At 51.5% G+C, this 14,228-nt stretch overlaps 1 protein-coding gene across 2 annotated transcripts in view; it reads right to left on the bottom strand.

Moving 5' to 3' along the window:
• Positions 1-1,252: 1,252 nt before the first annotated feature.
• The window catches only part of PRRT2 (proline rich transmembrane protein 2), a 31,447-nt gene continuing 18,471 nt past the window's right edge, over positions 1,253-14,228 (bottom strand). For both annotated transcript variants that reach the window (XM_075318565.1, XM_075318567.1), the window contains exon 4: positions 1,253-4,034. In XM_075318565.1, coding sequence (XP_075174680.1) covers positions 4,027-4,034 — 8 coding nt within the window. In that variant the 3' untranslated portion in view covers positions 1,253-4,026. The remainder of the gene's footprint in view (positions 4,035-14,228) is intronic.

Genomic DNA, 14,228 nt, shown 5'->3' with positions numbered 1-14,228 from the left:
TTATTTTATTATTGAATTTTTACTTGTGCATGTCAAGAATAAAGGGTTAAAAGTAAAGTGGGAATCCCCCTTGCTTGCTGGATGACTGGTGGCGCCCCTTCATGTCCTCCTGGACTGGTCCCTAGAACACTTTTATCTTCACGTTTCCGGCCCCTCTTTACGCTAGGAGCTCACATATCGTGGACCACCTCGTGGGCCTGTGTTTGCTTTCTAGGAACCCACATATCGTGGACCACCTCGTGGGTCTGTGTTTGCTTTCTAGGGGCTCACGTATCGTGGCCCGCCTCGTGGCCTGTGTTTCCTTTCTAGGAGCCCACTTATCGTGGACCTCCTCGTGGCCTGTGTTTCCTTTCTTGGAGCCCACGTATTGTGGACCGCCTCGTGGCCTGTGTTTCCTTTCTAGGAGCCCACATATCGTGGACCGCCTCGTGGCCTGTTTTTCCTTTCTAGGAGCCCACATATCATGGCCCGCCTCGGGGCCTGTGTTTCCTTTCTAGGAGCCCACATATCATGGCCCGCCTCGTGGCCTGTGTTTCCTTTCTAGGAGCCCACGTATTATGGACCGCCTCGTGGCCTGTGTTTGCTTTCTAGGAGCCCATGTATCATGGACCGCCTCGTGGCCTGTGTTTGCTTTCTAGGAGCCCACGTATTGTGTACCACCTCGTGGCCTGTGTTTGGTTTCTAGGAGCCCACGTATCATGAACCACCTTGTGGCCTGTGTTTGTTTTCTAGGAACTCACGTATCGTGGACCGCCTCGTGGCCTGTGTTTGCTTTCTAGGAGCTCACGTATCCCGGACCGCCTCGTGGCCTGTGTTTGCTTTCTAGGAGCCCACGTATCATGGATCACCTCGTGGCCTGTGTTTGTTTTCTAGGAACTCTCGTATCGTGGACCGCCTCGTGGGCCTGTGGTTGCTTTCTAGGAGCCCACGTAACGCGGACTGCCTCGTGGCCTGTGTTTGCTTTCTATGAGCCCACGTATCGTGGACCGCCTCGTGGTCTGTGTTTGCTTTCTAGGAGCTCACGTACCGTGGACCGCCTCGTGGGCCTGTGTTTGCTTTCTATGAGCCCACGTATCGTGGACCGCCTCATGGCCTGTGTTTGCTTTCTATGAGCCCACGTATCGTGGACCGCCTCATGGCCTGTGTTTGCTTTCTAGGAGCCCACGTATTGTGGACCGCCTCGTGGCCCATGTTTGCTTTCTGCTTTGACCTTTTGATCGGTGCCGAGGTGGACAACACGAGGAGATCGTCGTTTCATGCATAAATATTTTATTTCGTTTCATGCTCAGTTCATACAAAAATGTGCAGAATATACAAACATCGCTGGTTCACGTGACATGCGCCTCGTATACTAGTAAAGTTTCCTGCAAGAACATGATATAATAAAAATACATTCTCAATACCCCCGATGCCCACCCCACAACAGGTATATAAAGAAAAGAGGCAGGAGAGAGAGACACGTGTCCAGCAGGGGGCAGCACCCGGGGGGAATCCAGACCACTGATGTCACCAGATGGAAACGATGCGGGTCTTATGCGCTAAGCCTGACCAGTGTAATGCACTGGTGCAGGCCTGTATGGGCCACATGACCCCGCCTAAATAGGATCTGAGCCCCAAAGGCTGGCAATCTACTTGCAAATAAAAACAGAAGCAAATTGTGCCGTCCCAGCATGGCGTGGCTGCAAAAAAAAGGTTCAAGTGTCTCTCTCTTCTCTAGGAAAATGATTTCACCTCGTGTTTCCATCACTTTCTCCCTCTCCGCAGTAGAAGAAAGAGGGGTGACGCGCCCTCCCCTGCGTGCATGTAAGACGAGCAGCATGCAGGACCATAGGTGAGTACAGGTAACAGTCATCAGATAGTAGACGGATAGATAGAGGCCGGCCGGAGGGAGATGCTCTGCGGAGGATTCCCATCCCTGATGTGGATGAATGAAGGGTTAAATCCGCCAGCCAGCTCCTCCATGTGACCAGTGTAGGAAGGGAGAGGGTTAATAATACTGTGAAAACCTGCCTGAAAAGTTAGTGCACATGGGAGGATGAAGGTGAGATGCTCTGCAAACCAGTGAGTGAGGATCTGCAGAGCTTTTAGTAAACAATTAGTGATGTCTCATGACAGGCAGGCCTTGGTTTGGATGGGGGGGAGGGGAGACGTGCTCTGCTGTCTTATAGCAGATGAAGGGTTAATAGACTGGTGCCCTGCAGCACCAGTGTGAGCGCAGTTATAATACATGCACCTGCTATACATACAGTGACCACCGGAGGTCACCACGGCACCATTAGAGATCAACCAATGAGAACATGAGCAGCATTGTAATAGTGTGCGGTATAATGTGTGTGATGGGATGTGTGCGGTATAATGTGTGTGATGGGGTGTGTGCGGTATAATGTGTGTGATGGGGTGTGTGCGGTATAATGTGTGTGCGGTATAATGTGTGTGATGGGATGTGTGCGGTATAATGTGTGTGATGGGATGTGTGCGGTATAATGTGTGTGGTGGGATGTGTGCGGTATAATGTGTGTGATGGGATGTGTGCGGTATAATGTGTGTGATGGGATGTGTGCGGTATAATGTGTGTGATGGGATGTGTGCGGTATTATGTGTCTGTGATGGCATGTGTGTGGTATTATGTGTGTGTGATGGGGTGTGTGCGGTATAATGTGTGTTATGGGAGGTGTGCGGTGTACAGTATTGTGTGTGTGCGGTATAATGTGTAATATGGGAGGTGTGCGGTGTACAGTATTGTGTGTGTGTGCGGTATAATGTGTAATATGGGAGGTGTGCGGTGTACAGTATTGTGTGTGTGCGGTGTAATGTGTGTTATGGGAGGTGTGCGGTGTAATGTGTGCGTGCTCTAATGTATGTGATGAGGTTGATGCAGTATAATGTGTGCAATCAGACTTGGTGGAATGTGTGTGGTGGTACATGCACAGTGTAACATATGTATATAATGTGTGTATGCGCGGTGTAATGTGTGTAATGAGATTGGTGCAGTATGTGCCGGGATGTGCTTGGTGTAATGTGTGTGTGCAATATAATGTGTGTGGTGTAGTGAGGTGTATAGTGTGCAATATAATGTGTGCAATAAGTAAGATGTGCGCGGTGTAATGTGTGTGGCGGTATGTGTGCGCTGTAATGTGTGTGGCGGTATGTGCGTGGTATAATGTGTGTGGCGGTATGTGCGCGGTGTAATGTGTGTGGCGGTATGTGCGCGGTGTAATGTGTGTGGCGGTATGTGCGCGGTGTAATGTGTGTGGCGGTATGTGTGCGCTGTAATGTGTGTGGCGGTATGTGCGTGGTATAATGTGTGTGGCGGTATGTGCGCGGTGTAATGTGTGTGGCGGTGTGTGTGGCGGTATGTGCGCGGTGTAATGTGCGTGGTGTAATGTGTGTGGCGGTATGTGCGCGGTGTAATGTGCGTGGTGTAATGTGTGTGGTGTAATGTGTGTGGTGGTATGTGCGTGGTGTAATGTGTGTGGTGGTATGTGCGCGGTGTAATGTGCGTGGTGTAATGTGTGTGGCGGTATGTGCGCGGTGTAATGTGCGTGGTGTAATGTGCGTGGTGTAATGTGTGTGGTGGTATGTGCGTGGTGTAATGTGTGTGGCGGTATCTGCGAGGTGTAATCTATGTGTTGGTGTAATGTGTGTGGCGGTATGTGCGCGGTGTAATGTGTGTGGCGGTATGTGCGCGGTGTAATGTGTGTGGCGGTATGTGCGCGGTGTAATGTGCGTGGTGTAATGTGTGTGGCGGTATCTGCGCGGTGTAATGTGTGTGGCGGTATGTGCTTTTCGTTCCTGTCGTTATTAGTAGTACAGGATTGTGATCTCTGTATATGGGAGTATGTATCACAATGAGATGAGGAGACACTCAGACACTCACTCAGACGCTCTCACATCCCTCACACTCACTCCCGGGGTCTCGCTCATTTTCCTGGCTGGTGTCTCTGTGGAAATGTGAAGGATTTTCTATGACACTTTGGGGTCCCCTCACCCCGTGATGTCCGCAGAGGGGAACGGACGGGCACCAGTTCACAAGACTGCAAAAAAAGAGAGAAAGAACAGAGGTGAAAAGTCATAGTCCATCCGTCCCCAGCAGCTCAGCAGATGGTATCACATAGGATTAGATACAGCAGACAGTATCACACAGGAGAGGATTAGATTCAGTGACAACACAGTATCACGTTTTGACATTTTTTACAATCTTCCTGTGGTACATCAGTCGGGAATAGTAGTTGGGGGTATCAGTTGGGTATCAATCGAGGGTATCAGTCGGGGGTAGGTAGTCTGGAGTATGTCGGGGGTAGTAGTCGGGGGTAGTAGTCTGGAGTATCAGTTGAGGGTATCAGTCGGGGGTAGTAGTCTGGGGTAGTAGTCGGGGGTATCGATCGGGGGTAGTAGTCTGGGGTAACAGTCGGGGGTAGTAGTCGGGGGTAGTAGTCTGGGGTAGTAGTCTGGGGTATCGGTCGGGGATATCGGTCGGGGGTAGTAGTCTGGGGTAACAGTCGGGGGTAGTAGTCGGGGGTAGTAGTCGGGGGTATCGGTCGGGGGTAGTAGTCTGGGGTATCAGTCGGGGGTAGTAGTCGGGGGTAGCAGTCTGAGGTAGTAGTCTGGGGTATCAGTCGGGGGTATCAGTCGGGGGTAGTAGTCGGGGGTAGTAGTCTGGGGTATTGCTCGGGGGTAGTAGTCTGGGGTAGTAGTCGGGGGTATCAGTCGGGGGTAGTAGTCGGGGGTATCAGTCCGGGGTATCGGTCTGGGGTAATAGTCGGGGGTAGTAGTCGGGGGTATCGGTCTGGGGTAATAGTCGGGGGTAGTAGTCGGGGGTAGTAGTCGGGGGTATCAGTCGGGGGTAGTAGTCCGGGGTATCGGTCTGGGGTAATAGTCGGGGTTAGTAGTCTGGGGTAGTAGTCGGGGGTAGTAGTCGGGGGTATCAGTCGGGGGTAGTAGTCCGGGGTATCGGTCTGGGGTAATAGTCGGGGTTAGTAGTTGGGGGTATCAGTCGGGGGTAGTAGTTGGGGGTAGTAGTTGGGGGTATCGGTCGGGGGTAGTAGTTGGGGGTAGTAGTTGGAGGTAGTAGTCTGGGGTATCGGTCGGGGGTAGTAATCGGGGGTAGTAGTTGGGGGTATCGGTCGGGGGTAGTAGTTGGGGGTAGTAGTTGGGGGTAGTAGTCGGAGGTAGTAGTCTGGGGTATCAGTCGGGGGTAGTAGTCGAGGGTATCGGTCGGGGGTAGTAGTCGGGGGTAGTAGTTGGGGGTATCGGTCGGGTGTAGTAGTTGGGGGTAGTAGTCGGAGGTAGTAGTCGGGGGTATCCGTCGGGGGTATCAGTCGGGGGTATCCGTCGGGGGTATCGGTTGGGGGTAGTAGTCGGGGGTATCAGTCGGGGGTATCAGTCGGGGGTAGTAGTCGGGGGTAGTAGTCTGGGGTATCAGTCGGGGGTATCAGTCGGGGGTAGTAGTCGGGGGTAGTAGTCGGGGGTAGTAGTCTGGGGTATCAGTCGGGGGTATCAGTCGGGGGTAGTAGTCGGGGGTAGTAGTCGGGGGTAGTAGTCGGGGGTATCAGTCGGGGGTAGTAGTCGGGGGTAGTAGTCGGGGGTATCAGTCGGGGGTATCAGTCGGGGGTAGTAGTCTGGGGTATCAGTCGGGGGTATCAGTCGGGGTAGTAGTCGGGGGTAGTAGTCGGGGGTATCAGTCGGGGGTATCAGTCGGGGGTAGTAGTCGGGGGTAGTAGTCGGGGGTATCAGTCGGGGGTAGTAGTCGGGGGTATCAGTCGGGGGTAGTAGTCGGGGGTAGTAGTCGGGGGTATCAGTCGGGGGTAGTAGTTGGGGGTAGTAGTCGGGGGTATCAGTCGGGGGTATCAGTCGGGGGTAGTAGTCGAGGGTAGTAGTCGGGGGTAGTAGTCGGGGGTATCAGTCGGGGGTATCAGTCGGGGGTATCAGTCGGGGGTATCAGTCGGGGGTAGTAGTCGGGGGTATCAGTCGGGGGTAGTAGTCGGGGGTAGTAGTCGGGGGTATCAGTCGGGGGTATCAGTCGGGGGTAGTAGTCGGGGATAGTAGTTGGGGGTAGTAGTCGGGGGTATCAGTCGGGGGTAGTAGTCGGGGGTATCAGTCGGGGGTAGTAGTCGGGGGTAGTAGTTGGGGGTATCGGTCGGGGGTAGTAGTCCGGGGTAGTAGTTGGGGGTATCAGTCGGGGGTAGTAGTCGGGGGTATCCGTCGGGGGTAGTAGTCGGGGGTATCGGTTGGGGGTAGTAGTCGGGGGTAGTAGTCGGGGGTATCAGTCGGGGGTATCAGTCGGGGGTAGTAGTCGGGGGTAGTAGTCGGGGGTAGTAGTCGGGGGTATCGGTTGGGGGTAGTAGTCGGGGGTAGTAGTCTGGGGTACCAGTCGGGGTATCAGTCGGGGGTAGTAGTCGGGGGTAGTAGTCGGGGGTAGTAGTCGGGGGTAGTAGTCTGGGGTATCAGTCGGGGGTATCAGTCGGGGGTATCAGTCGGGGGTATCAGTCGGGGGTAGTAGTCGGGGGTAGTAGTCGGGGGTATCAGTCGGGGGTAGTAGTTGGGGGTAGTAGTCGGGGGTATCAGTCGGGGGTATCCGTCGGGGGTAGTAGTTGGGGGTATCGGTCGGGGGTAGTAGTCGGGGGTATCAGTCGGGGGTAGTAGTCGGGGGTATCAGTCGGGGGTAGTAGTTGGGGGTAGTAGTCGGGGGTAGTAGTCGAGGGTATCAGTCGGGGGTAGTAGTCGGGGGTAGTAGTCGGGGGTAGTAGTTGGGGGTAGTAGTTGGGGGTAGTAGTCGGGGGTAGTAGTTGGGGGTAGTAGTTGGGGGTAGTAGTCGGGGGTAGTAGTCGGGGGTAGTAGTTGGGGGTAGTAGTCGGGGTATCAGTTGGGAGTAGTAGTTGGGGGTAGTAGTCGGGGGTATCAGTCGGGGGTATCCGTCGGGGGTAGTAGTTGGGGGTATCGGTCGGGGGTAGTAGTTGGGGGTAGTAGTCGGGGGTATCAGTCGGGGGTAGTAGTTGGGGGTAGTAGTTGGGGGTAGTAGTCGGGGGTATCAGTCGGGGGTAGTAGTTGGGGGTAGTAGTTGGGGGTATCAGTCGGGGGTATCAGTCGGGGGTAGTAGTCGGGGGTAGTAGTTGGTAGTAGTCGGGGGTAGTAGTTGGGGGTAGTAGTCGGGGGTATCAGTTGGGGGTAGTAGTCGGGGGTAGTAGTTGGGGGTAGTAGTCGGGGGTATCCGTCGGGGGTAGTAGTTGGGGGTATCGGTCGGGGGTAGTAGTCGGGGGTAGTAGTCGGGGGTATCAGTCGGGGGTATCAGTCGGGGGTAGTAGTCGGGGGTATCGGTCGGGGGTATCGGTCGGGGGTATCAGTCGGGGGTAGTAGTCGGGGGTATCGGTCGGGGGTATCGGTCGGGGGTAGTAGTCGGGGGTATCAGTCGGGGGTATCGGTCGGGGGTAGTAGTCGGAGGTATCAGTCGGGGGTATCGGTCGGGGGTAGTAGTCGGGGGTATCAGTCGGGGGTATCGGTCGGGGGTAGTAGTTGGGGGTAGTAGTCGGGGGTATCGGTCGGGGGTAGTAGTTGGGGGTAGTAGTCGGGGTTAGTAGTTGGGGGTATCAGTCGGGGGTATTGGTCGGGGGTATCGGTCGGGAGTAGTAGTCGGGGGTATTGGTCGGGGGTAGTAGTCGGAGGTATCAGTTGGGGGTATCGGTCGGGGGTAGTAGTCGGGGGTATCAGTCGGGGGTATCGGTCGGGGGTATCAGTCGGGGGTAGTAGTCGGGGGTATCGGTCGGGGGTAGTAGTCGGAGGTATCAGTCGGGGGTATCGGTCGGGGGTAGTAGTTGGGGGTATCGGTCGGGGGTAGTAGTCGGGGGTATCAGTCGGGGGTATCGGTCGGGGGTATCGGTCGGGGGTATCAGTCGGGGGTATCGGTCGGGGGTAGTAGTCGAGGGTAGTAGTCGGGGGTAGTAGTCGGGGGTAGTAGTCGGGGGTATCGGTCGGGGGTAGTAGTCTGGGGTAGTAGTCGGGGGTAGTAGTCGGGGGTATCGGTCGGGGGTAGTAGTCGGGGGTAGTAGTCGGGGGTAGTAGTCGGGGGTATCGGTCGGGGGTATCAGTCGGGGGTATCGGTCGGGGGTATCGGTCGGGGGTAGTAGTCGGGGGTAGTAGTCGGGGGTATCGGTCGGGGGTAGTAGTCGGGGGTAGTAGTCGGGGGTAGTAGTCGGGGGTATCGGTCGGGGGTAGTAGTCGGGGGTATCGGTCGGGGGTATAGTCGGGGGTAGTAGTCGGGGGTAGTAGTTGGGGGTATCGGTCGGGGGTAGTAGTCGGGGGTAGTAGTCGGGGGTAGTAGTCGGGGGTAGTAGTTGGGGGTATCGGTCGGGGGTAGTAGTCGGGGGTAGTAGTCAGGGGTAGTAGTCGGGGGTATCGGTCGGAGCTGCTGTGACCTTTTTTCCTCTCATCCCTGCGGCCGGTAGTCACTATATTCCTTCCAGACCCCAGAGGACGCAGGTTTCTCCTCACTCCTCTGGGCCACAGTTTGCAGATGTCTAGACGGAGCCTGGAGCGTCTCCCAGCAGAGCGCGGCCCCGATCTGCTCTGCCGCCAACGGTGCGAGGAGCAGGAATCCATAGCTCGGCCCGGCTCTCTGCCTGAAGCAGCGCTCCATCCCGAGCAGCGCTCCTTCCAGAGCAGCGCTCCTTCCAGTGCAGCCTTCCATCCAGAGCAGCCCTCCTTCCAGAGCAGCGCTCCTTCCAGTGCAGCCTTCCATCCAGAGCAGCCCTCCATCCCGAGCAGCGCTCCTTCCAGAGCAGCGCTCCTTCCAGTGCAGCCTTCCATCCAGAGCAGCCCTCCTTCCAGAGCAGCGCTCCTTCCAGAGCAGCGCTCCTCCCAGAGCCCGCCACACTTACATGTAACAGGGCGCCAGCTACATGTGAGCAGGAGACGTTAAAGGGAATCTGTCACTAGTTTTTTCAGTATTGACCCAAAAGTGTCCCCTTCTGCAGCTCCCGGCAGCTTTCTATGAAGGTGCACCTTGTTCCTGACTCCCCTCGCAGACCCCACAAATACTTTTATAAAATCTGACCATTGTGGACAGAGCTGAAACATAGGTGCACTTGCGCGAGCCCGTGAGCTTTTTGCGCAAACGCGAAACGGGCTTACGAAAGCGCACCTCTGTTTTCGGCTCTGTCCACAATGGTCAGATTTTATAAAAGTATTTGTGGGGTCTGGAAGGGGAGTCAGGAACAAGGTGCACCTTCATAGAAAGCTGCCGGGAGCTGCAGAAGGGGAGACTTTTGGGTCAATACTGAAAAAACTGGTGACAGGTTCCCTTTAAGGAGTATTCCCATCCCCAGGATCTTCTCCCAATATGTAGTAGGTGTAATAATATTACCAAATACCTCCAATTAGAAATGTAGTATAGTTCTGATTCACTGTCTCTTACCTCATGTGCAGGGCATTGCAGGATCTTTAACAACTAACTGTGACTATATGTGTCATGGTAACCATGGATACCTAAGGCCCTGCACATGAGGTAAGAGAACTATACTACATTGCCAATTGGAAGAATTTGCTAATACTATTATTATTACAACTACTACAACCCCTGGCAAAAATTATGGACTCACCTAACTGAGGATGTTCATTCAGTTTATTTTTGCTTAAAAAAAAATGCAGATCACAGACGGCACAAAACTAAAGTCATTTCAAATGGCAACTTTCTGGCTTTAAGAAACACTAAAAAAATGATGCAAACATAATGTGCAGCCAGTAACGGTTACTTTTCAAGACCAAAGGGGGAAAAAGTAATGGAATCACCCTGTAAATTCTAATTCCCAAAACTAACACCTGCATCATATAAGATCTGCTCGTTAGTCTGCATCTAAATAGGAGTGATCACACCTTGGAGAGCTGCTGCATCAAGTGGACTGACATGAATCATGGCTCCAACAGATGTCAATTGAAACAAAGGAGAGGATTATCAAACTCTTAAAAGAGGGTAAATCATCACACAATGTTGCAAAAGATGTTGGTTGTTCACAGTCAGCTGTGTCTGAAATCTGGACCAAATACAAACAACATGGGAAGGTTGTTAAAGGCAACATACTGGTATAACAAGGAAGACATAAAAGCGTCAAGACAGAAAACTTAAAGCAATATGTCTCCAAAACAGGAAATGCACAACAAAACAAATGAGGAATGAATGGGATGAAACTGGAGTCAATGTCTGTGACCGAACTGTAAGAAACCACCTAAAGGAAAGGGGATTTACATACAGAAAAGCTAAACAAAAGCCATCATTAAGACCTAAACAGAAAAAAAAAAGGTTACAATGGGCTAAGGAAAAGCAATCGTGGACTGTGGATGACTGGATGAAAGTCATATTCAGTGATGAATTGTGAATCTGCATTGGGCAAGGTGATGATGCTGGAACTTTTGTTTGGTGTCGTTCCAATGAGATTTATAAAGATGACTGCCTGAAGAGAACATGTAAATTTCCACAGTCATTGATGATATGGGGCTGCATGTCAGGTAAAGGCACTGGGGAGATGGCTGTCATTACATCTTCAATAAATGCACACGTTTACATTGAAATTTTGGACACTTTTCTTATCCCATCAATTGAAAGGATGTTTGGGGATGATGGAATCATGTATCAAGATGATAATGCATCCTGCCATAGAGCAAAAACTGTGACAACATTCCTTGAAAGAAGACACATAAGATCAATGTCATGGCCTGCAAATAGTCCGGATCTCAATACAATTGAAAATCTTTGGTGGAAGTTGAAGAAAATGGTCCATGACAAGGCTCCAACCTGCAAAGCTGATCTGCAACAGCCATCAGAGAAAGATGGAGCCAGATTGATGAAGAGACTGACTGTCACTCATTAAGTCCATGCCTCAGAGACTGCAAGCTGTTATAAAAGCCAGAGGTGGTGCCACAACATACTAGTGATGTATTATAGGAGGGTTCTTTTGTTTGTTTTTCATGATTCCATCATTTTTTTCCCCATAATTGAGTGATTCCATAATGTTTCCCCCTGTTTGGTCTTGAATAGTAACCGTTACTGGCTGCACATTATGTTTTCATAATTTTTTTTAGTGTTTCTTAAAGCCAGAAAGTTGCCATTTGCAATGACTTTAGTTTTGTGCCGTCTGTGATCTGCTTAAAGGGAACCTGTCATCAGAAATTTGGCTTTCAACCTAAAAGTTCCCCCTCTGCAGCTCCTGGGCTGCATTCTAGCAAGGTTCCTGTACTTTTTGTGCCCCCTTTTAAACCAAAATAAATCCTTTCGGTTTGAAAATCTTGTAAATCGTCCATGGGGGCGGGCTGTGTGGCGTCCGTTGCTGTATCTTACGCCGTACCCCATGCTTCAAATCATCCCTCAGGACGCTGCCCACTGCGCCCGAGGTCCCGTGCACGCCGGGACACCTGGTGACGTGGTCGCAGGCACGAGAGTATGGGCGGCGCTGTGATTGCATCGCAAGTGCGCGCCCATACTCTCGTGGCCGCGCTCTCCCCTCTGTACGTCGCTCAGATCCTCCGCTTCTCCTGTAGTGGCCTGCTCCGCTCCTCCCATCTATTTCCTGCTGCAGGGTACGATGGGAAGGAGGTGACGTCGGGCCGGCGCAGAACGCTGGAGGCAGTGGGGAAAGGGCGGGCACGAGAGTATGGGCGGGCACTTGCGATGCAATCACAGCGCCGCCTATACGCTCGTGCCTGCGACCACGTCACTAGGTGTCCCGGCGTGCACTGGACCTCCGGGCGCAGTGGGCGGCGTCCTGAGGGATGATTTGGAGCATGGGGGACGGCGTAAGATACAGCAACGGACACCAGACGGCCCGCCCCCATGGACGATTTACAAGATTTTCAAACCGAAAGGTACAGTTTTATAAAGTATTTATTTTGGTTTAAAAGGGGGCACAAAAAGTATAGAAACCTTACTAGAATGCAGCCCAGGAGCTGCAGAGGGGGAAACCTTTAGCTTGAAAGCCAAATTTCTGATGACAGGTTCCCTTTAATTATTATACAAAAGTAAACCAACTGAATGAACATCCTCATAATATCTCTATGCAGAACGTTTTGGGGTTAAAAATAATTTTTTCCAATTGGGTTTCTTTAAATCTTGTGCACTGTTTGGCTTTCACAAGCTCCTTGTTTCCCTGGACATTGCGGCCTACACAATGAGTTACCTGAGAATCCCTAAGTGAGCGCATTCCAGTTTGATTTATCTGTGAACTCCTCTGTGCAACCAGCAATGTGTAGAGGACCAAAGAGCAAGTAAAAGCCAAAGGATGGCAAATTTGTATTTTGAAATTCAGTTTCCCGAGGGACCACGTCTCCATGATTTATTGGTAGACACGGCCAAACACACACACGCACACACACGCACACACACGCACACACACGCACACACACGCACACACACGCACACACACACACCTCCCAGATGTGAACAGCTCCATAGACTATAATGGCTACATGTTCTCTCCCTGATAAACCTGACGTGGCCGTGTACTATGAATTAGACACCGGGTCCAAACGGCCTGGACAAGTCACAATAAACACGAAATATAAGGCCACCGAGATACAGCGGCCATTACTGACGAGAGGATGAGATGGGACAAGAAAAGCAGAAGAGACCTTGAAAGATGGAATGGAAACCCGAGAGATTGATGAGAAGTGAAATTACAAGAGAGAGCGGAGTCCTGTGCGTCGCTGTCTGTCACGCTTCACCGGATCCCGCCAGCCACCGGCAGCCAACCCCGGGCCCCGCTCCACTGGAGCACTGACATGGCGTGACTAGGGGGGAGCAGCTCATTGTGCCTGATAAATGGGGGACATGGCGGCCTCACATCTATCTGCATCACCCACTTATATCTGTCACCTGTCTGCTATATAATATTTCTCTCAGCTATCTATGTGACATGTATCTATATATTCATCCCATATCTACTGTATATACCCATCTCATACTAAGTATATATATATATATGGTATATATACAGTATATATATATATATATACACTATATATATATATATATATGTATATATATACATACTATCTATGCACTGTGTGCATAATTATTAGGCAAATGAGTATTGTGATCCCATGATACTTGTTATACATGTTGTCCTACTCCAAGCTGTATAGGCTTAAGAGACAACTACCAATGAAGTAAATCCGGTGATGTGCATCTCTGTAATGAGGAGGGGTGCGGTGTAATGACATCAACACCCTATATAAGGGGGGCTTAATTATTAGGCAACTTCCTTTCCTTTGTCAAAATGGGTCAGAAGAGAGATTGGACGGGCTCTGAAAAGTCCATATTGTGCGATGTCTTGCAGAGGGATGCAGCAGTCTTGAAATTGCCAAACCTTTGAAGCGTGATCACCGAACAATCAAGCGTTTCATGGCAAATAGCCAACAGGGTCGCAAGAAGCGTGCTGGGCAAAAAAGGCGCAAAATAACTGCCCATGAATTGAGGAAAATCAAGCGTGAAGCTGCCAAGATGCCATTTGCCACCAGTTTGGCCATATTTCAGAGCTGCAACGTTACTGGAGTATCAAAAAGCACAAGGTGCGCCATACTCAGGGACATGGCCAAGGTTTGGGCTGGGATCAGCAAAGAGCAACTTGTGGGACCTTTTCGGGTTGAGGATGGAGTGAAGCTCAACTCCCAGACCTACTGCCAGTTTCTGGAAGACAACTTCTTCAAGCAGTGGTACAGGAAGAAGTCGCTATCGTTCAAGAAAAACATGATTTTCATGCAGGACAATGCTCCATCACATGCATCCAACTACTCCACAGCGTGGCTGGCCAGTAAAGGTCTAAAAGATGACAAAATAATGACATGGCCCGCTTGTTCCCCTGATCTGAACCCCATAGAGAACCTGTGGTCCCTCATAAAATGTGAGATCTACAGGGAGGGAAAACAGTCCACCTCTGGGAGCAGTGTCTGGAGGCTGTGGTGGCTGCTGCACACAATGTGGATGGTAAACAGATCAAGCAATGACAGGATCTATGGATGGAGGCTGCTGAGGGTCATCAGAAAGAAAGGGGGCGATATTGGGCACTCATTTTTTGGGTATTGTTTTTGCATGTCAGAAATGTTTATTTCTATATTCTGTGCAGTTATATTGGTTTCCTGGTGACAATAAACAAGTGAGATGGGAACAGATTTGGTTTTTATTAAGTTGCCTAATAATTCTGCACAGTAATAGTCACCTGCACAAATAGATCCTCCTAAGAAGCCAAATC

Source organism: Anomaloglossus baeobatrachus, chromosome 7 (genome assembly GCF_048569485.1).
Source record: "Anomaloglossus baeobatrachus isolate aAnoBae1 chromosome 7, aAnoBae1.hap1, whole genome shotgun sequence".
Lineage (NCBI taxonomy): Eukaryota > Metazoa > Chordata > Amphibia > Anura > Aromobatidae > Anomaloglossus > Anomaloglossus baeobatrachus.
The sequence above is the reverse complement of the archived record's forward strand: the minus strand, read 5'-3'. Positions and strand labels throughout refer to the sequence as shown.